Source organism: Poromitra crassiceps, assembly GCF_964638095.1.
Source record: "Poromitra crassiceps genome assembly, chromosome: 2".
Classification (NCBI taxonomy): domain Eukaryota; kingdom Metazoa; phylum Chordata; class Actinopteri; order Beryciformes; family Melamphaidae; genus Poromitra; species Poromitra crassiceps.
Window position 1 is genome coordinate 112927931 of NC_139624.1, and position 15192 is coordinate 112943122.

The window sequence follows — 15192 nt, forward strand, 5'->3', positions numbered from 1 at the left end:
CACATACACTGTCATTGTGCTATTTATTGATGGAATTATATTTTATTAGTTAAGTTGAATTAGTTATCCCTATTTTTGCTGGGGCCCCCGTGGAAGCCCCTCAAGGACCCCTGGACCCCACTTTGAGATTGTTGGCATAAGGATGTCAAGGAGTACTAAATACAGGGTATCTGCAAATCAGTTTAAGACGACATTCTACCTGGAATTTAATTTAAGACCAATGTAACAAAATCAAGACTAAAAGCGGCAAACTATCCTGTTTCCAATTGAACAAAGCTAATCAGAGTTGTGAATCTATCCTAAATGAAAAGGAAATTAATAAATCAAGACGTATAATGTGATCAACTGGAAGTGAATACATGTAATACAACATAATACAGCGAACAATACAGCTGGCCTGGTCACCTAATATGTTTTACTGAAAAGACATTTCACTGCATTTTCCTCATCGTTTGGTTTACAGTCCAACTCTTTCAGCTAATCACAGAATAAATAACACTGAATGTAAAGAATCTGTCAATACCATGTAATTGTAAAGATGTACAGAAATTAAATTAGCATAACATGGTGACAACTGCAGTTATAAAGGAAGTATCAGATGAGAGGGAATGGCAAGCCCCAAGATTTAGTGTGAGAATGACATCCAAAATTCCAAATGAGGGGTTTGAAAATATAAAAATAAGATGCCAGCTACTAGATGTTGCCAACAACCCTCCGCCGATTATCAAACAGCTTTTTTATCATTACAAAATCAGTAGTATATCTGAAAACTGTAAACCGTTTTGCAGCCATTCATTTAGTTTGACAGTTATTGAGTTGATTTAAGTTGTGGACCAGTGATGTCATTTGTGCATGAAAGACATCACTGGTCCACAACTTAACTCAAATCAACTGTCAAAATAAATGTATGTATTATTGATTTATAAATGAATGTATTACTGATTTCAGTAATATATCTGAAAACTGTAAATGATGCAAAGCTGTATGAAAATTGGCTGTGTTCAATTATGGTATTTATGAAACCAATAGCCCCAGTTCTTAGTTCGATTTTCAGACTAAAAACCCAGGACAGCCTGTAATATAACACCTCTGCTTTCTCCTGCTCAGCGATGAACTCCTGAAGAGGCACGTAGTCGTCTTCCACACGGTTCATAGCACACTGGTAGGCGTGCTCTTTGAACTCATCCTTGTACATCTCAAACATGTTCTCCACCTTCTCCTGGTAGCTCTCCTTCAGCTCTGACATCTGTTTACTTCCAACAATGAAAAGCACAAGGTTAATTTACAAAAATAAACTGATTTCATTTGAACGTTTATCAATTAAGGGCCATTTTGGCTCTAAGGCAGTGAACCATGGAAAATGGAAGAGATTGACAGAGTGCGCCCTCAGGCCTGGTGAATGTTTGTGAAGGGATTAGTTTTCCTTATTTGTGGCTATAGTCCTATTTGTTTGAAAAAGCATAATCTGTGCCTTCACCCGTTGAAGAAAAACATACCTGCGGAGCTCTTCGCTCTCCATGAGCTGCTGTAACATGGCGTCTCCCATTTCCTTGCGGATCTCAATTTCCTGGACCAGGTTTTTTCTCCGCTCAGCTAGCAGTTTTGTTTGGAGGCTCTCGATCACATTCACTAGCTCCTGGGAAAGTTGACAGTCAACAAATAGATCACTTAGATCCGAGTGGCACCTTGTGATGAGTGAAGGTAAAACCCATGTTCACATAAGGGAAGTGTGAACCATCCTGCTGCCCTATAGTTCTATACGAGCAAGCGTACAAATCTAGAAATAAGATGCTTGGAATGAGGAGGCTTAACAAAACATTAAAAACACGTTCATTTGGGAGAGCTTCAAAGTTATGAATCTTGGATCGAACATAATGTCTGATTTGTAGTTAATTGAAGTGTGTGTGGCAACTCAAATTCCCTCTTCAGAAGATCAAAAGATGCAAATTGGGCATCATTGTACAGGTCTCTGATGGAAACCAGCCCATCTCACTCCAGGCATGGTAGGTTTTTTCTGACCGCGAGGGTAAAAACGAGTGATTAAAACAAAAACAAAAGAGTGATTAAAACAAATTGGTGTGTGAAACATCTGGTATACTCAAAACGCTCCTAACCTGTTTTAGAATTCTGCTTTTCATAACAAAACTTAAAAAAAAATTAAGTCCCATGCTTCTCTAGCTTAGTAAATAACATGGCTGGCACGGAGGAGTTGGTAATAGAGCTGGCCTCCAGGTGAGTAAGAGAAATCTATCACATGACTGTGAAAACACGGATTGATGTGATATCACGTTAATGGCAGGGAAGCGTCGTCTCATAAATGATGTAAAACATAATTGGTAACGCTTTATATTAAGGTTCTATTAATAAGCATTAATAGGTAATAAGGCTCTTATAAGGTGCTTATTAACACTATTATGTTAATACTATATAAGTGTTAATAATCGCATTATAAACATATTTATTGGTAGCTTATAAGACATTTATAAGCACTTTATAACCACCTTTACTAGCTGGTTTTGTTACTTCATTAAGCTTAATAGTTTGTTATTACCTTATTAGCAGTTAACTATGCACGTATTAACAGTTAACAGCCATTTTGATACAATTGCGCTGTTGTCAATGATAGATTGTAAAGGCTACATATCAAGAGACACTGTTTTGTTTTTATTTTATATAAAAATAAACCTACCTCAGTTTTTAATAAGGCACTGTTCTCGCTTTAGATCCGGGTACCTCCAAAAAGCATAATATCATGGACGGTTTCGTTCGAAAGCCAATGCTCACTTCCTGGATAAGCGATGAAAATTTCAGAAAGATCCGAGTGTCGGTTCCAGAGTTATTCAATAAAAACCTCTTATTGGCTGTTTAGAAGGCTCTGGTAGGCTTAATTTGCATTTGTGTCCCATCATGCAATTCTGACCCTCTTAAAGGAGAATTTCGTTTTTTTTTAACCTGGACCCATCTCCTGGCAATAATTATGATTTAGCCACTCACCCAGCGATCTCCGCGGCGTTTCTGGCCGTCCTAGCGTTGTTTTGAGATCAATAGCGTCCAAGTCAGTTGTAAAATGGAGCTGATTTGGGGCCAAGTGTGAGCCTGTCTTTCCTGCATCTAAATAGCTATTTTTATTCCCGTTTTCACCACATATCGTCGTAATGTGATCCCTCAACATCCACCAGAGTGATATTTCGCCCCAGGCCATTTCCTGGAGTCTCCCAGGGATCAAATTGCCTCAAACGTGATCTCGGTCACCAAGTCTCGTAAAGTCCCGCGATACTTTCCTGCCGACTGGCCAACTACAGGTAGGACGCTTTGCGGAGGTGGTTTTAGCGTAACCTATGTGGGGTTTGGCGTAACCTATGTGGGATTCGAAATAACGAATCCCACATAGTTTGCTCGTTGATATAAGCGATTGCCCGAACGATTCATTAATTAATAAACTAGTGAACGTGAAGTGAGTCACGAAGAGCCACACCTGCCCACTCAGACGGATCTGCGAATGATGACCTACCACTGTTTAACATGAGCTGCGATTGCGTGGAAGCGGATCTTATACCGGCGGTCGAGGTAGATAAGATACGGACTCGCGGGAGTGCGCGTAGGCTGGCTAATTGTTGTTTAACATGCAGGCCAACCGGCTAGGAGCAGGTTATAATACGGATTGCACTGCATGTTAAGAAGTGGCTTTAGAGACACAAAACCCTGAGTGAAACACACATCTCTCAGAATCATTCCCCTGGCCGTTTGGGCATTCAGACATCTGCCTCCATTGAGGCAACATAATAGGTGCATAATAAAGGATTTATTAACATTAATAAGGCACTGTTCTCGCTTTAGATCCGGTACCTACAAAAAGCATAATAAGTGCATAATAAAGGATTTATTAACATTAGTAAGGCACTGTTCTCGCTTTAGATCCGGTACCTGCAAAAAGCATAGTTAACTGTTAATAAGTGCATAGTTAACTGCTAATAAGGTAATAACAAACTATTCAGCTTAATGAAGTAACAAAACCAGCTAGTAAAGGTCGTTATAAAGTGCTTATAAATGTCATAAGCTACCAATAAATACGTTTATAATGCGATTATTAACACAGTATTAACATAATAATAGTGTTAATAAGAACCTTATAAGAGCCTTATTACCTATTAATGAACGCTTATTAATAAAACCTTAATATAAAGCGTTACATCATTTTACATAATTTATGTAAAAATGATGTTGCTTCATCACTGCTTCATTTGCTGATCCGAGTATGAATACATGGGAGCTGGGTCAGCACCAATCCAGATACTACAGATACTGTGTGCGCACTTCTGTTTATATGGTAAATGGACTGCATTCAGGGGCGGTTTTAGACCGTTTTTGGGTGGGCTGAGCCCACCCTGAGATAGTCTCAGCCCAACCTGGAAGATAGAGGGCAATACGAATAATAGCTGGCCCTCTATTCATCTCTCATTCATGCTTTAAAGCCATAAAATAATAATAATAATAATAATAATAATAATAATAATAATAAATATAGCCGCAAGCGGCGATGCGGGGTCCAAGCTTCCGGTGACTTGGGGGGTGTATGTCAGATAATATAGACACTGAATTGCACATTTAGTCAGAGTTGGTATGTGCACAAGTGCACAAAGTTTGGTTGAGATTTGGTGACCTGACCGGGTTCAAGCAGTAGTAGCAGTAGTAATAGTAGTGTTAGTGTATATGTGTGTAAGTGTGTATATGTGTGTGTGTATATATGTTTGTGTATATGTGTGAGTATATGTGTGTGTGTGTGTGTGTGTGTGTGTGTGTGTGTGTGTGTGTGTGGCGTGTGTGTGTTTCGTTTTTTTTTTTTTTGAGAAAGTCCAAGATGGCGGAAAATCTAGCAGACTTAAATGGGCGTGGTCTATATGGATAGACTTCCGGTGACTTGGGGGGTGTATGTCAGATAATATAGACACTGAATTGCACATTTAGTCAGAGTTGGTATGTGCAATAGTAATAGTAGTGTTAGTGTATATGTGTGTAAGTGTGTATATGTGTGTGTGTATATATGTGTGTGTATATGTGTGAGTATATGTGTGTGTGTGTATGTGTGTATGTGTATATGTGTGTGTGTGTGTGTGTGTGTGTGTGTGTGTGTGGCGTGTGTGTGTGTGTGTATAGGTGTATATGTGTGTGTGTGTGTGTGTGTGTGTGTGTGTGTGTGTGTGTGTGTGTGCATGTGTGTGTGTGTGTCTGTGTGTGTGTGTGTGTGTGTGCGCGATGTTATATAGAGGAAGGATGACATCATAGATGACATCATAGATGACATCATCAGTGATGTCACAAGACTGTCATCGGTGATGACATAGTGTCAAAGTTTAAACATTTATCATTTCAAGACGGTTTCACGTATCCAAATTCTTTGTAAGTCTTTAGATCAGGGAAGTCCAGAGATGACACAGAAAAAGTTTGGGCTCATTCGGGCAAATGGCCTAGGACGAGTTTGTTTATCAAAAGTTTAAACATTTATCATTTCAAGACGGTTGCACGTATCCAAATTCTTTATACAATTTTAGATCAGGGAAGTCCAGAGATGACACACAAAAAGTTTGGGCTTATTCGGGCAAATGGCCTAGGACGAGTTCGTTTTTTTTTTTTTTGAGAAAGTCCAAGATGGCGGAAAATCTAGCAGACTTAAATGGGCGTGGTCTATATGGATAGATGCGTATTGATCCAGGGAATCCAGCAGATGTGGAATTTTGATTCTACGCCTCACGGTTCAGCAGTTATGGGCCAATATGTGCAGTCGGCTGTTATAGCGCCACCATCTGGCAATATGGCTCATTTTTTGTCTCTGAGTAGTGGGGCACATTTCCAACCTATGTGCAAGGTCTGGCTACTGTAGCCCTTACGGTTTTTGACGTGCATACTGTTTTAGCGCGGAATAATAATAATAAACGGAACAGATACAATAGGGATCCACGCACTTCGTGCTTGGACCCCTAATAATAATAATGGTATTGGTGATCAGAAATGCATGCAACATACAACCTTTATTTTGAAAATATGGTTAGGTCTAGAGGAAGTTACTCATCTACACTCCTGGAAAATTGATCACCCAGGAAATAAGGAAGTGTTCTATTTCTCCTTGAGAGCCTCAGACTGTCAACAGCGACCACCAGCAAGCCAAAGTAGATTAAGAGGCACTTTGCACGAGGACGGTTTGCTATGGAAACTGGGAATTATTTTATTGTTAGTGCCTCTCTTTTAGACGGCGACGGCGAATTCGCGCTTAGGAAACGACACATTTTAAAACCACCCTCCAGAGTGAAATTGTTGGTGACGCTCCCCGCTGAGCGCTCCATGTAATCACTTTGGAACGGCACATTTCAGAAACTCTGACGTGCCTGCACAGGCGACACACGCGATGCCGTGCGCGAGTTGGCAACCAAATAAAACGTCAGTATGAATTAAGTTTGGCAACATTCAGAATTAAGCTACACTGCGGCCAACTTCAGTTACATGTTCATAACGTTACTGCTGCGAGGAGCCGATGGCTGTACCCGGTCGGCATTTAACGTTATAGTTACAAAGCACGTCGACAGTGTTTTCTCACTGCCAGTAGCAGTAGGGTGACAGATCACAGTCAGCGCTCCCGGTCCTCGCTGCTCGTTAAAGATTTCCAATACATACTGTAAAATGGATTGGCGAAAACGCTTTCGCGCTGACGCACAGCGGTGGCGCACAACGGTGGGGGGTTCCAAGAATAGACTGGGTGCACACTTTGAAACACGCAGCATAAATAAGCCCAGAATCGCAAGAGCTTCATCAGAGCTCTCAACCGAAACCCCAAGAAACGAGCGAGCCCCATCCAGACTCGCCCCGACGAGGGGCAGCCAGGCAGCAGCCAGGCAGCAGCAACTCGCTTGTGACAGACCCGCTGCAGAGCCAAGGAGGGCGGAGGAGAATGCCCACGGAGGGAGGAGTTTGAAGGAGAGGGGGGTTTCCTGCTGTTATGGAGGAAATTACTGTTCAAAACTATTGTTTAGATGTCTGACGTCTTACTGATGCCAAAAATGAATGGTTAAAGTGACTGTTCTATCGAATTTCACAAAAAGCCGTTCATCTCAGCTTAAATTTTCAGACGCTGAAACCATGCTGTATTCAACTGCTAATGCTTACATAACTACTAACTCTACAAACTAACTCTTTTAGACAGAGAAAGCACACATTCTATTAGTTCTTTTGAGATATTTTGTGTTCACAAAATCCTAACAGAAAAGAATCCTCGGCTCTTGAAAGATGAGCCAGAATCCTCAAAAAAAAACCTTGGCAGAAGCTAACTACAGTATTGAAAAAACGGCTGGCAGTGAATGTGTTAAGACACTCCCCCACGGCAAGAGACTGAGGTCTGCCAAGACCAGAACCACCCGCCACAAGACCAGCTTCTTCCCAACCGCCATCAGCCTCACCAACAAGGCCCGGAAACCCCTTCCGCCAAGGACCTCACCAACAACCCCCCCCCCCCCCACACACACACACACACACAAACTCACTACCTCCTCCAAAACTCAACTGAACCCCCCCCCCCCCCCCCATAAAACTGGAACTCATATCTAATTTAATGCCTGTTTAACTGGAACTCTAAATTCATGTAAATTCCCTGCCCATTTAATGCCTATTTAACTTAGCCTGTAAATTTCATGTACATTCAATGTAAACTCTATTTAACTCTGACTGTAAATTAATGTAAATCCACTCCTATTTAACGTCTATTTAACTCAATCTGTAAATCTCATGTAAATTCAACGTAAATTAATATTTATGATCCACAGAACACTTCACCACTCATGAAAATATTGTATTTATTTACTCGATTTGATTGCAACTTTGTGATTGTTTTTAGTTATCTTCCTACTTATCTGTATATTGATGTGACCGCTACGCTGCATACTAGGGATGGGCGCGAGTACTCGTTCATAATGTCAGTAGCCTACTCTAGTAACGTTTCCACTGTTCTGGCAGCATGAACTGCACGGGCGTCAAGTCAGCCAGAATGTACAAGTACGTCATCTGCTTTGTTGATTTAAAAATAAAAGGCTTATTGTAACGTAAGTTGTAACCTTATTTATTTTGAGTAATGCGTTACAGCCATAGTTTCACACCATATAACATCACGAGTATTTTGATACAAGGTTTGCTGCTTCGTTCGTTGAAATACCCTTTTCTCCTCCAACGTGCATAAATAAGCTATTTACTTTTGTTTAAGTAACATTATTTTGAAAGTTTTAACCGGAAGTTTTCCAGCTCATCCCGAAAATGGTGGCTGAAGATGAGATGAGATGAACTTTATTGTCCCCGAGGGGAAATTTGTTTCAGGCACAAATGATATGCAAATGATATGCTCCCGAAGGAGACAGATGCATGCTTCTTCATAGCGCACGCCTGATAAAACTCATTCAAAACTTTGCAGTAGTTTACTGACTACACTGTCATAACGTTAGTCACAAGAAATGTGGAGAAATAATCGCTTTTTGGGAGACAATCATTTCATGGTGATCACTATTTAGCTGCAGCTGTAACTGATCAGTGGTCAGTTTTCACTTTTTGGCAGAACACCGGACCTTGTAATCCATGGATTTACGTTAGTGTAACAGTGATCATAAAGTAAAATGGATGATACTGGACAATGGACATTGAGAATTGAGCCTTCGCTTGTTTCACAACAATATTGTCTGCTCCGAAGCGCTAATGCCATCCATCCAACCATCGGAGATGCTGTCTGAGGTAGGCTTTAGACGTTAGCTTAGCGTCACCTCACCTAATATCACAGTCAGTCAGTCCCTCTCCTCACATGCTCCAGGTAACGCTTTCTCCATGCAAAAATGCAAACGTTATGTGTGAACAGCCCCACACACAGCAGATTACCCCTGCTCCGTCATTACCATAGTAATCACACAGGACCCCCCCCCCCCGCACTCAAGTACTCGTTCATACTCTACTGGATGGTTCCCTCAACAATTTGGGGTGAAGCAAGGAGATGTTATGTCTCCAACTTTATTTTCTATTTTTGTTAACGATTTAGCTCTTCAAATTAAAACATCAGGTAAGGGAATCAAGGTGGATGACCAGACCGTGGGCATATTACTGTACGCGGACGACATTGTCTTACTTGCTGAGCATGAAAATGATTTACAGTCCATGTTGTCCATTGTTGTTGAATGGTGCTGGAAATGGAGGCTGAGGGTGAATCAAGACAAAACACAAATTGTGCACTTTAGACCTGCACCAAGGCCTAGGAGTTCTTTTGTTTTTAATTTTGGATCAATAGTATTAGCATATACAGATCAGTATAAATATCTGGGCTTGACACTGGATGAGCATATGACATTTAAGGAGGGAGTTAATGTCTTAGCTCAATCAGCGGGCAGAGCCCTGGGATCTGTATTGAACAAGGTTCAATATTGTGGTAATCTTGGTTTTCATACTTACACGCAACTGTATAATTCATGTGTTTGTCCTGTGTCGGATTATGCTTCTGGTGTTTGGGGTTCCCGGGAACACCTAAGCTGTAATACTGTGCATTATAGAGCTATCCGTTATTTTTTAGGAGTTCATAAATGCACATCAGTTCTGGCCATCAGTGGGGATATGGGATGGGAATCTCCAAACATCAGACATCACGGTCAAATGCTGCGATTATGGAACACACTTGTGAGGATGTCTGATCAGAGACTGACCAAACAGATATTTAACTGGGACATTGCCCATAGACATCCCTGGACAACTGAACTTATGTCTTTATTCTATGCGAATGATTTATCATTTATTTTCCATAATAGATTAGTTTGTGACATCCGGGAGACCATGAGTAATATGTTTCTTTTATAAAGATAAATGGTCCGTTGACTTATGGTCTAAGCCTAAGTTAACACATTGAGTGCCAGCGACGCCATATGGCGTCAAGAGAAATTTACCGTAGGCTGCCAGCGACGCCAAATGGCGTCAATAACTCCAAATTCATATTTTGACGGGGGGATGTCGATCTAAGCCTCTTACATCGCCTCTTACAATATGGGAGCTATTGAATGTGTCTAACCTATTTTACAGAACCCTTAGGTGGCGACAGTGCCCTCCCAATTAGACAAAGGCCAGGAGAAAAGAGAGAAGAAGTCATGAGGAAACGGAAATCGCCATTGATATGCTTGAAGCATAACGTTACTTAGCTGTGCCTGTGAACAGCAGTCATCTGCTGCCACAATTGAGCCCCATCCGTGTCCGCTGCGATAGTCCATCCATATGATTTAGTTGCCGACACGGCGACACCAGCGTCTTTCTTAAAAGTTACATTATTCTCAGCTGGGAGCCGAGGACACGCTGTAAAAAAGCGGGGGATGCAGGCAGCGGACTTTTCAGTGCAGATCAAACAGAGCAAACCGCAGCAGAGACACTCGACTCCTCCCACCACGGAGGAGGGGGAGGAGGGGGGTGGGGCACGCAGGGCACTAACAGCATACAACCATTGACAGTACACACACACCCAGGCAGCAGCAGGCTCGAACTCAAAGCAGAATTCATTCTGTCGCCTTTCTAACATAAAGATGTGATTATCTCAGAAACTAATTTCAGCATGCTCTTTTCGGTCGAAAACACTCTTTTTCAGAGGGGTGTATTTCCAAAATGGAACGGTTTATAAACACAGTTTTTTTTTAAATGAAACAGAAGGGTTCAAAGTTTCATTGAGGCTATTGGTTGTCCATATAAGAGGAACACAAAAAATGATATGGCTATATTAAAATGCATTGCGGCCTATGTGGCACAGTACAGCACCTTTTGCCCAAGGGCCGTGGCACTCAAAGTGTTAAGAACCTACCGTCTTATAAAAGATAGTTTTTCTGTAGAGCCTTATGTCAAGTTCGATCTGGACAGGAGAAAAAGGTCCTCGTGTGCACAGTTACGATCTGGAACGTTGCCCTTGGCACTGGAGACTGGTAGGTTTAATGCTACCCCTGAAGAAGACAGACTTTGTTCGCTCTGTGACCTGGGTGAAATTGAAAATGATTCATTTTCTATTCTATTGTACTGTCTATGATGAGGTAAGGGAGATACTGTTCAGTAAAATGTCCTCTATTTATGATGACTTTTTTGAGATGGACGATTATGAAAAACTTGAGTTGTGTTTTAAGAAAGGCACTTTCTTTATTGGAAACTTTCTTTCCCAGGCATGGGAGCTAAGGCAAAATGTTCTGTTCAGAAAATGATGTAATGATTTTGTTTTGCTGCTGTGGTGTATGTTGTTATGCTGTGATTAAGTTTTATTACTGCGGCGTTGGCGTATGTTGTACTGTATAATGTATAATTTGTGTGTCTTGTAAGCCCATGAGGGCTGGGCACTGTCAAGTGCATGACACATTTAATAAAAATCAATCAATCAATCAAATCATAATAGAAGGAGAGTACTCGAGTATTTAAATTGCTTAAATTGCATCCCTACTGCATACAGACACTAAGACAAATTCCTCATATGTAACTTGCATACTGTGGCAATAAAAGTGATTCTGATTCTGATACATTTTTACTTTAAAATGTACAACATTTTCTCCCGGGGGGGCATGTCCCCGGAAAAGTGACAGTGACCTTGACCTTTGACCACCAAAATGTAATCAGTTCATCCTTGAGTCCAAGTGGACGTTTGAAGCAAATTAGATGAAATTCCATCAAGGAATTCCTGAGATATCACGTTAACAAGCTCAAAAATGGTGTTCGTGAGGTCACAGTGACCTTGACCTTTGACCACCAAAATGTAATCAGTTCATTCTTGAGTCCAAGTCGACATTTGAGCCAAATTGGAAGTTCCGTCAAGGCGTTCCCAAGATATCGCATTAAAGAGCTTGGAAATTGGGTTTGTGAGGTCACAGTGACCTTGAACTTTGACCTTTAACACCAAAATCTAATGGTTCATCCTTGAGTCCAAGTGGACTTTTTAGGCAAATTTTATGAAATTCCCTCATCGGGTTAACGAGCATGAAAGGAGCGGTCGTGTGGTCACAGTAACCTTGAACTTTGACCACCAAAATCTAATCAGTTCATCCTTGGGTCCAAGTGGATGTTGAGGCAAATTCGAAAAAATTCCATCAAGGCGTTCCTGAGATATTGCGGTAACGAACTTGGGAATGACGTTCGTGAGGGCACAGTGACCTTGATCTTTGACCACCACAATCAGTTAATTGTCCAAGTCGAAGTTTGAGCAAAATTGGAAGAAATTCCATCAAGGCGTTCCCAAGATATCGCGTTAACGAACTTGGGAATGGCGTTCGTGAGGTCACAGTGACCTTGAACTTTGACCACCAAAATCTAATCAGTTCATCCTTGAGTCCAAGTCGACGTTTGAGGCAAATTTGATGAAATTCCATCAAGGCGTTCCCTCAGATATCGCGTTAACGAACATCGGCCGTATGTACGGACAACCCGAATCCATAATGCCTCCGGCCTGGCGATCACTGGCGGAGGCATAACAATTTCAGGCGACCCAATCTGAATTCTAGGCGACGCCACTTGGGGTCGCGACCCCATGGTTGGGAACCAGTGATATAGAGCGATGGTTCCATCATTGGTCATATCATGCTCAAATACAGATCAGTTATCTTTGTGATGAAGGCCACAGAGGAGCGCACTGGTACCTTCTGTGGCAGGATGGACACGTCTGCCTCGTCCTCTTCATCCAGCAGTTCTTCTTCAGACAGGTAGCTCTCCAGGGCCTGGCTGTCAATCACCCCGTCCCGAACCAGAGGCTTGCCGTCGTGACCGACCAGACGAGGAGCCAGAGACTCCAGAGACTTGGCTGGAATCACAGTGACAACCTACAGACAACATTCATTGGGATGATCATTTAAAGTAGCAATTGGTAATATTTCACTGGCTCGTCGCACAAAATGAGCCTAATATATCAGCTGGGATTCACGAGTGTTATTGATTGATGCCACTCAGTCCACCGTTAACTCAATGGCTGCTGAGATCTCAAAAGTTGCTAAAAAAGCAGTCCGCCCATACTCTTCTTCACAACCCCCCAGACATTTCACTATTCGCCCAAGCTCCGCCCCCTGAACTACCAAGTTCTACCTTACAGAATGATGGAAGAAAGTACAGGGCGGGCTTTGAAAGACCTCTGCAACAAAGGCTGGAAACCCTTGGCTTTAGAACAGGCTCCAAAACCCGACTGAAGACTATTGCCGCATTTCAACAGCTGGAGGTAGCTTAGGCTCCCAGCTTTGCTGCACATTAAATATTGGTACATCAATATGCTCACAAAGTGTTGTAAGTAAGTTGGTTAGCGTTAGCTACAGCTTGAGCTGCTAGACCTCTGGGTTAGCCAATATAGCATCACTAATAGTTTCATAACTATATATATATATATATACACACACACACATCACTTTTTGACATTTCTAAACTGTAACTACTTGGCAATGCATCCTAATGAATATAATTCACATCTGCTGACTAGATGGCATCTGTAGCATCACATAAGACCGCTCATAATTGGTCAGTTTCATAGCTCACAGGGATGGGACGATTCAGAGAGGCTGTGGCTGAGAGTTATGGAGGACGCAAGTTTGCAGATGGCTAAGAGTTTATGAAAGAGTCCATTACCGATTGTTCCTTTAAAGCACAACTCCAGCCATTTCCAACTATTTTTTCAGCATAGTGATGGAGTGTCTGACCAACATCTCAATTGCTTTACTACAGCTTACTTCACTACTTCACTGCCGAGTATGGCAGTTGTTCTGTGACAGCGCTTGATGGTTCTTGTTTGCCACTGTGCTGGAGTAAATATTGAATTTTTAGACATTAAAGATAGAATTGGTATCAAAGTCAAATTTCTGGTATGTGACAACACTACTCTTGCTGTGTAGACAACACAGATCAGTGGAGATCTGTTGCAATTCAGGGCATGATTAGTGACTGAGCAGAGTGTGCCCGTTCCTCTCACACTGACCTGTTTGGCGATGGCGGAGAACTTCATAACGTGGAGGGTCTCGTCGTAGGTAGAGGCACATTGGTTAATATTGACGATCATGGAAGCTCTTCCCTTCCCACAGAAAACTGCCTGGAACAGCTTGGTGAGTTTGCTCTCTCTGAACGGAATGTAGCTGTTCTTCGTCCTGTCCCAAAAACAAAAAGAGAAGTAGAGGGCTTAGCAATGCAAAAATACCTTCAGACAAACTGAACGCTTGTTGGATATGGTTTTGCCTCTCCCCCTCTCTTTTTTAAGGACTAGTACAGTGCCCTTTCCCCTCATTCACCATCCCGTGAGCGCTACCCCCCACACTGCACTCAGGTCCCCCTTAAATTTGAAGTCGATCCGACAAACCGTTCTTGAGATACAAAGACAAGACAGACAGAAGTCGAATGGACGGACAGTCCTGAAGATAGGTGAAAGCTGTGATCTTATTGGTTGAATTGCACAAAGTTGACTGACATTTTTTGGGTTCCTAGCAACGCACCCACCAAGTTTGAAGTCGATCGGATGAATGGTTCTCGAGGTACAGTAAACCGCTTTTTGTGTTGCCAGTAGGTGGCACACTATGACTATGCATATTGTAAGTCCAAATTGCAATGAAATGTGGCACCGCACTCCATCGGGGTCCGAGCAGCGCACTCCCCAGTTTGAATTCAATCGGACGAATGTTTTGAGATAAACTTTTTGTGTTGCCAATTTGCAAGAAAATAAGCACTGCACTCCGTTGGGTCCCCTTAAGCGCAACCCCTTAGTTTGAAGTCGATCGGACGAACGGTTCTCAAGATAAACCACTTTTTGTGTTGCCAGTAGGTGGCGCTGTGCCAAATTGCACGAAAACAGGGCACTGCACTCAGTCAGGTCCCCCTTAGCGCACTCCCCAAGTTTGAAGTCGATCAGACCAATGGTTCTCGAGTTACGCGAAGGACCGAGAGAGACAGTATAGTATAGATTTGTGGGGTCTTTTAGAGAGACAGAATGCTCTCAACTATTCTACACTTGATCAAGAGGGGATGCAAGTTAATCATCCTTAATTTGGTATTCCAAACTAGGGCTGGGGGATATGGACAAAAAAATAATCTCTGTATTTTTAGGTTGAATGGCGATACACCATAGGTCCATATATATTTGGACATTGGACACAATCTTCATTTTGGCTCTGTACACCACCACAATGGACTTGAAATGAAACAATCAACATG

The 15192-nt window shown here is 42.0% G+C and overlaps 1 protein-coding gene across 1 annotated transcript in view; it reads right to left on the reverse strand.

Annotated features, from left to right (window-relative positions):
* LOC310771404 (kinesin-like protein KIF20A) overlaps positions 1–15192 on the reverse strand; it is a gene marked incomplete at both ends in the record, with an annotated part of 35232 nt that overhangs the window by 5633 nt on the left and 14407 nt on the right. The window contains 4 exons of the mRNA XM_083631909.1: positions 1064–1253; positions 1497–1636; positions 12654–12833; positions 13970–14135. Of these exons, the coding sequence (XP_083488035.1) occupies positions 1064–1253; positions 1497–1636; positions 12654–12833; positions 13970–14135 (676 nt within the window). The remainder of the gene's footprint in view (positions 1–1063; positions 1254–1496; positions 1637–12653; positions 12834–13969; positions 14136–15192) is intronic.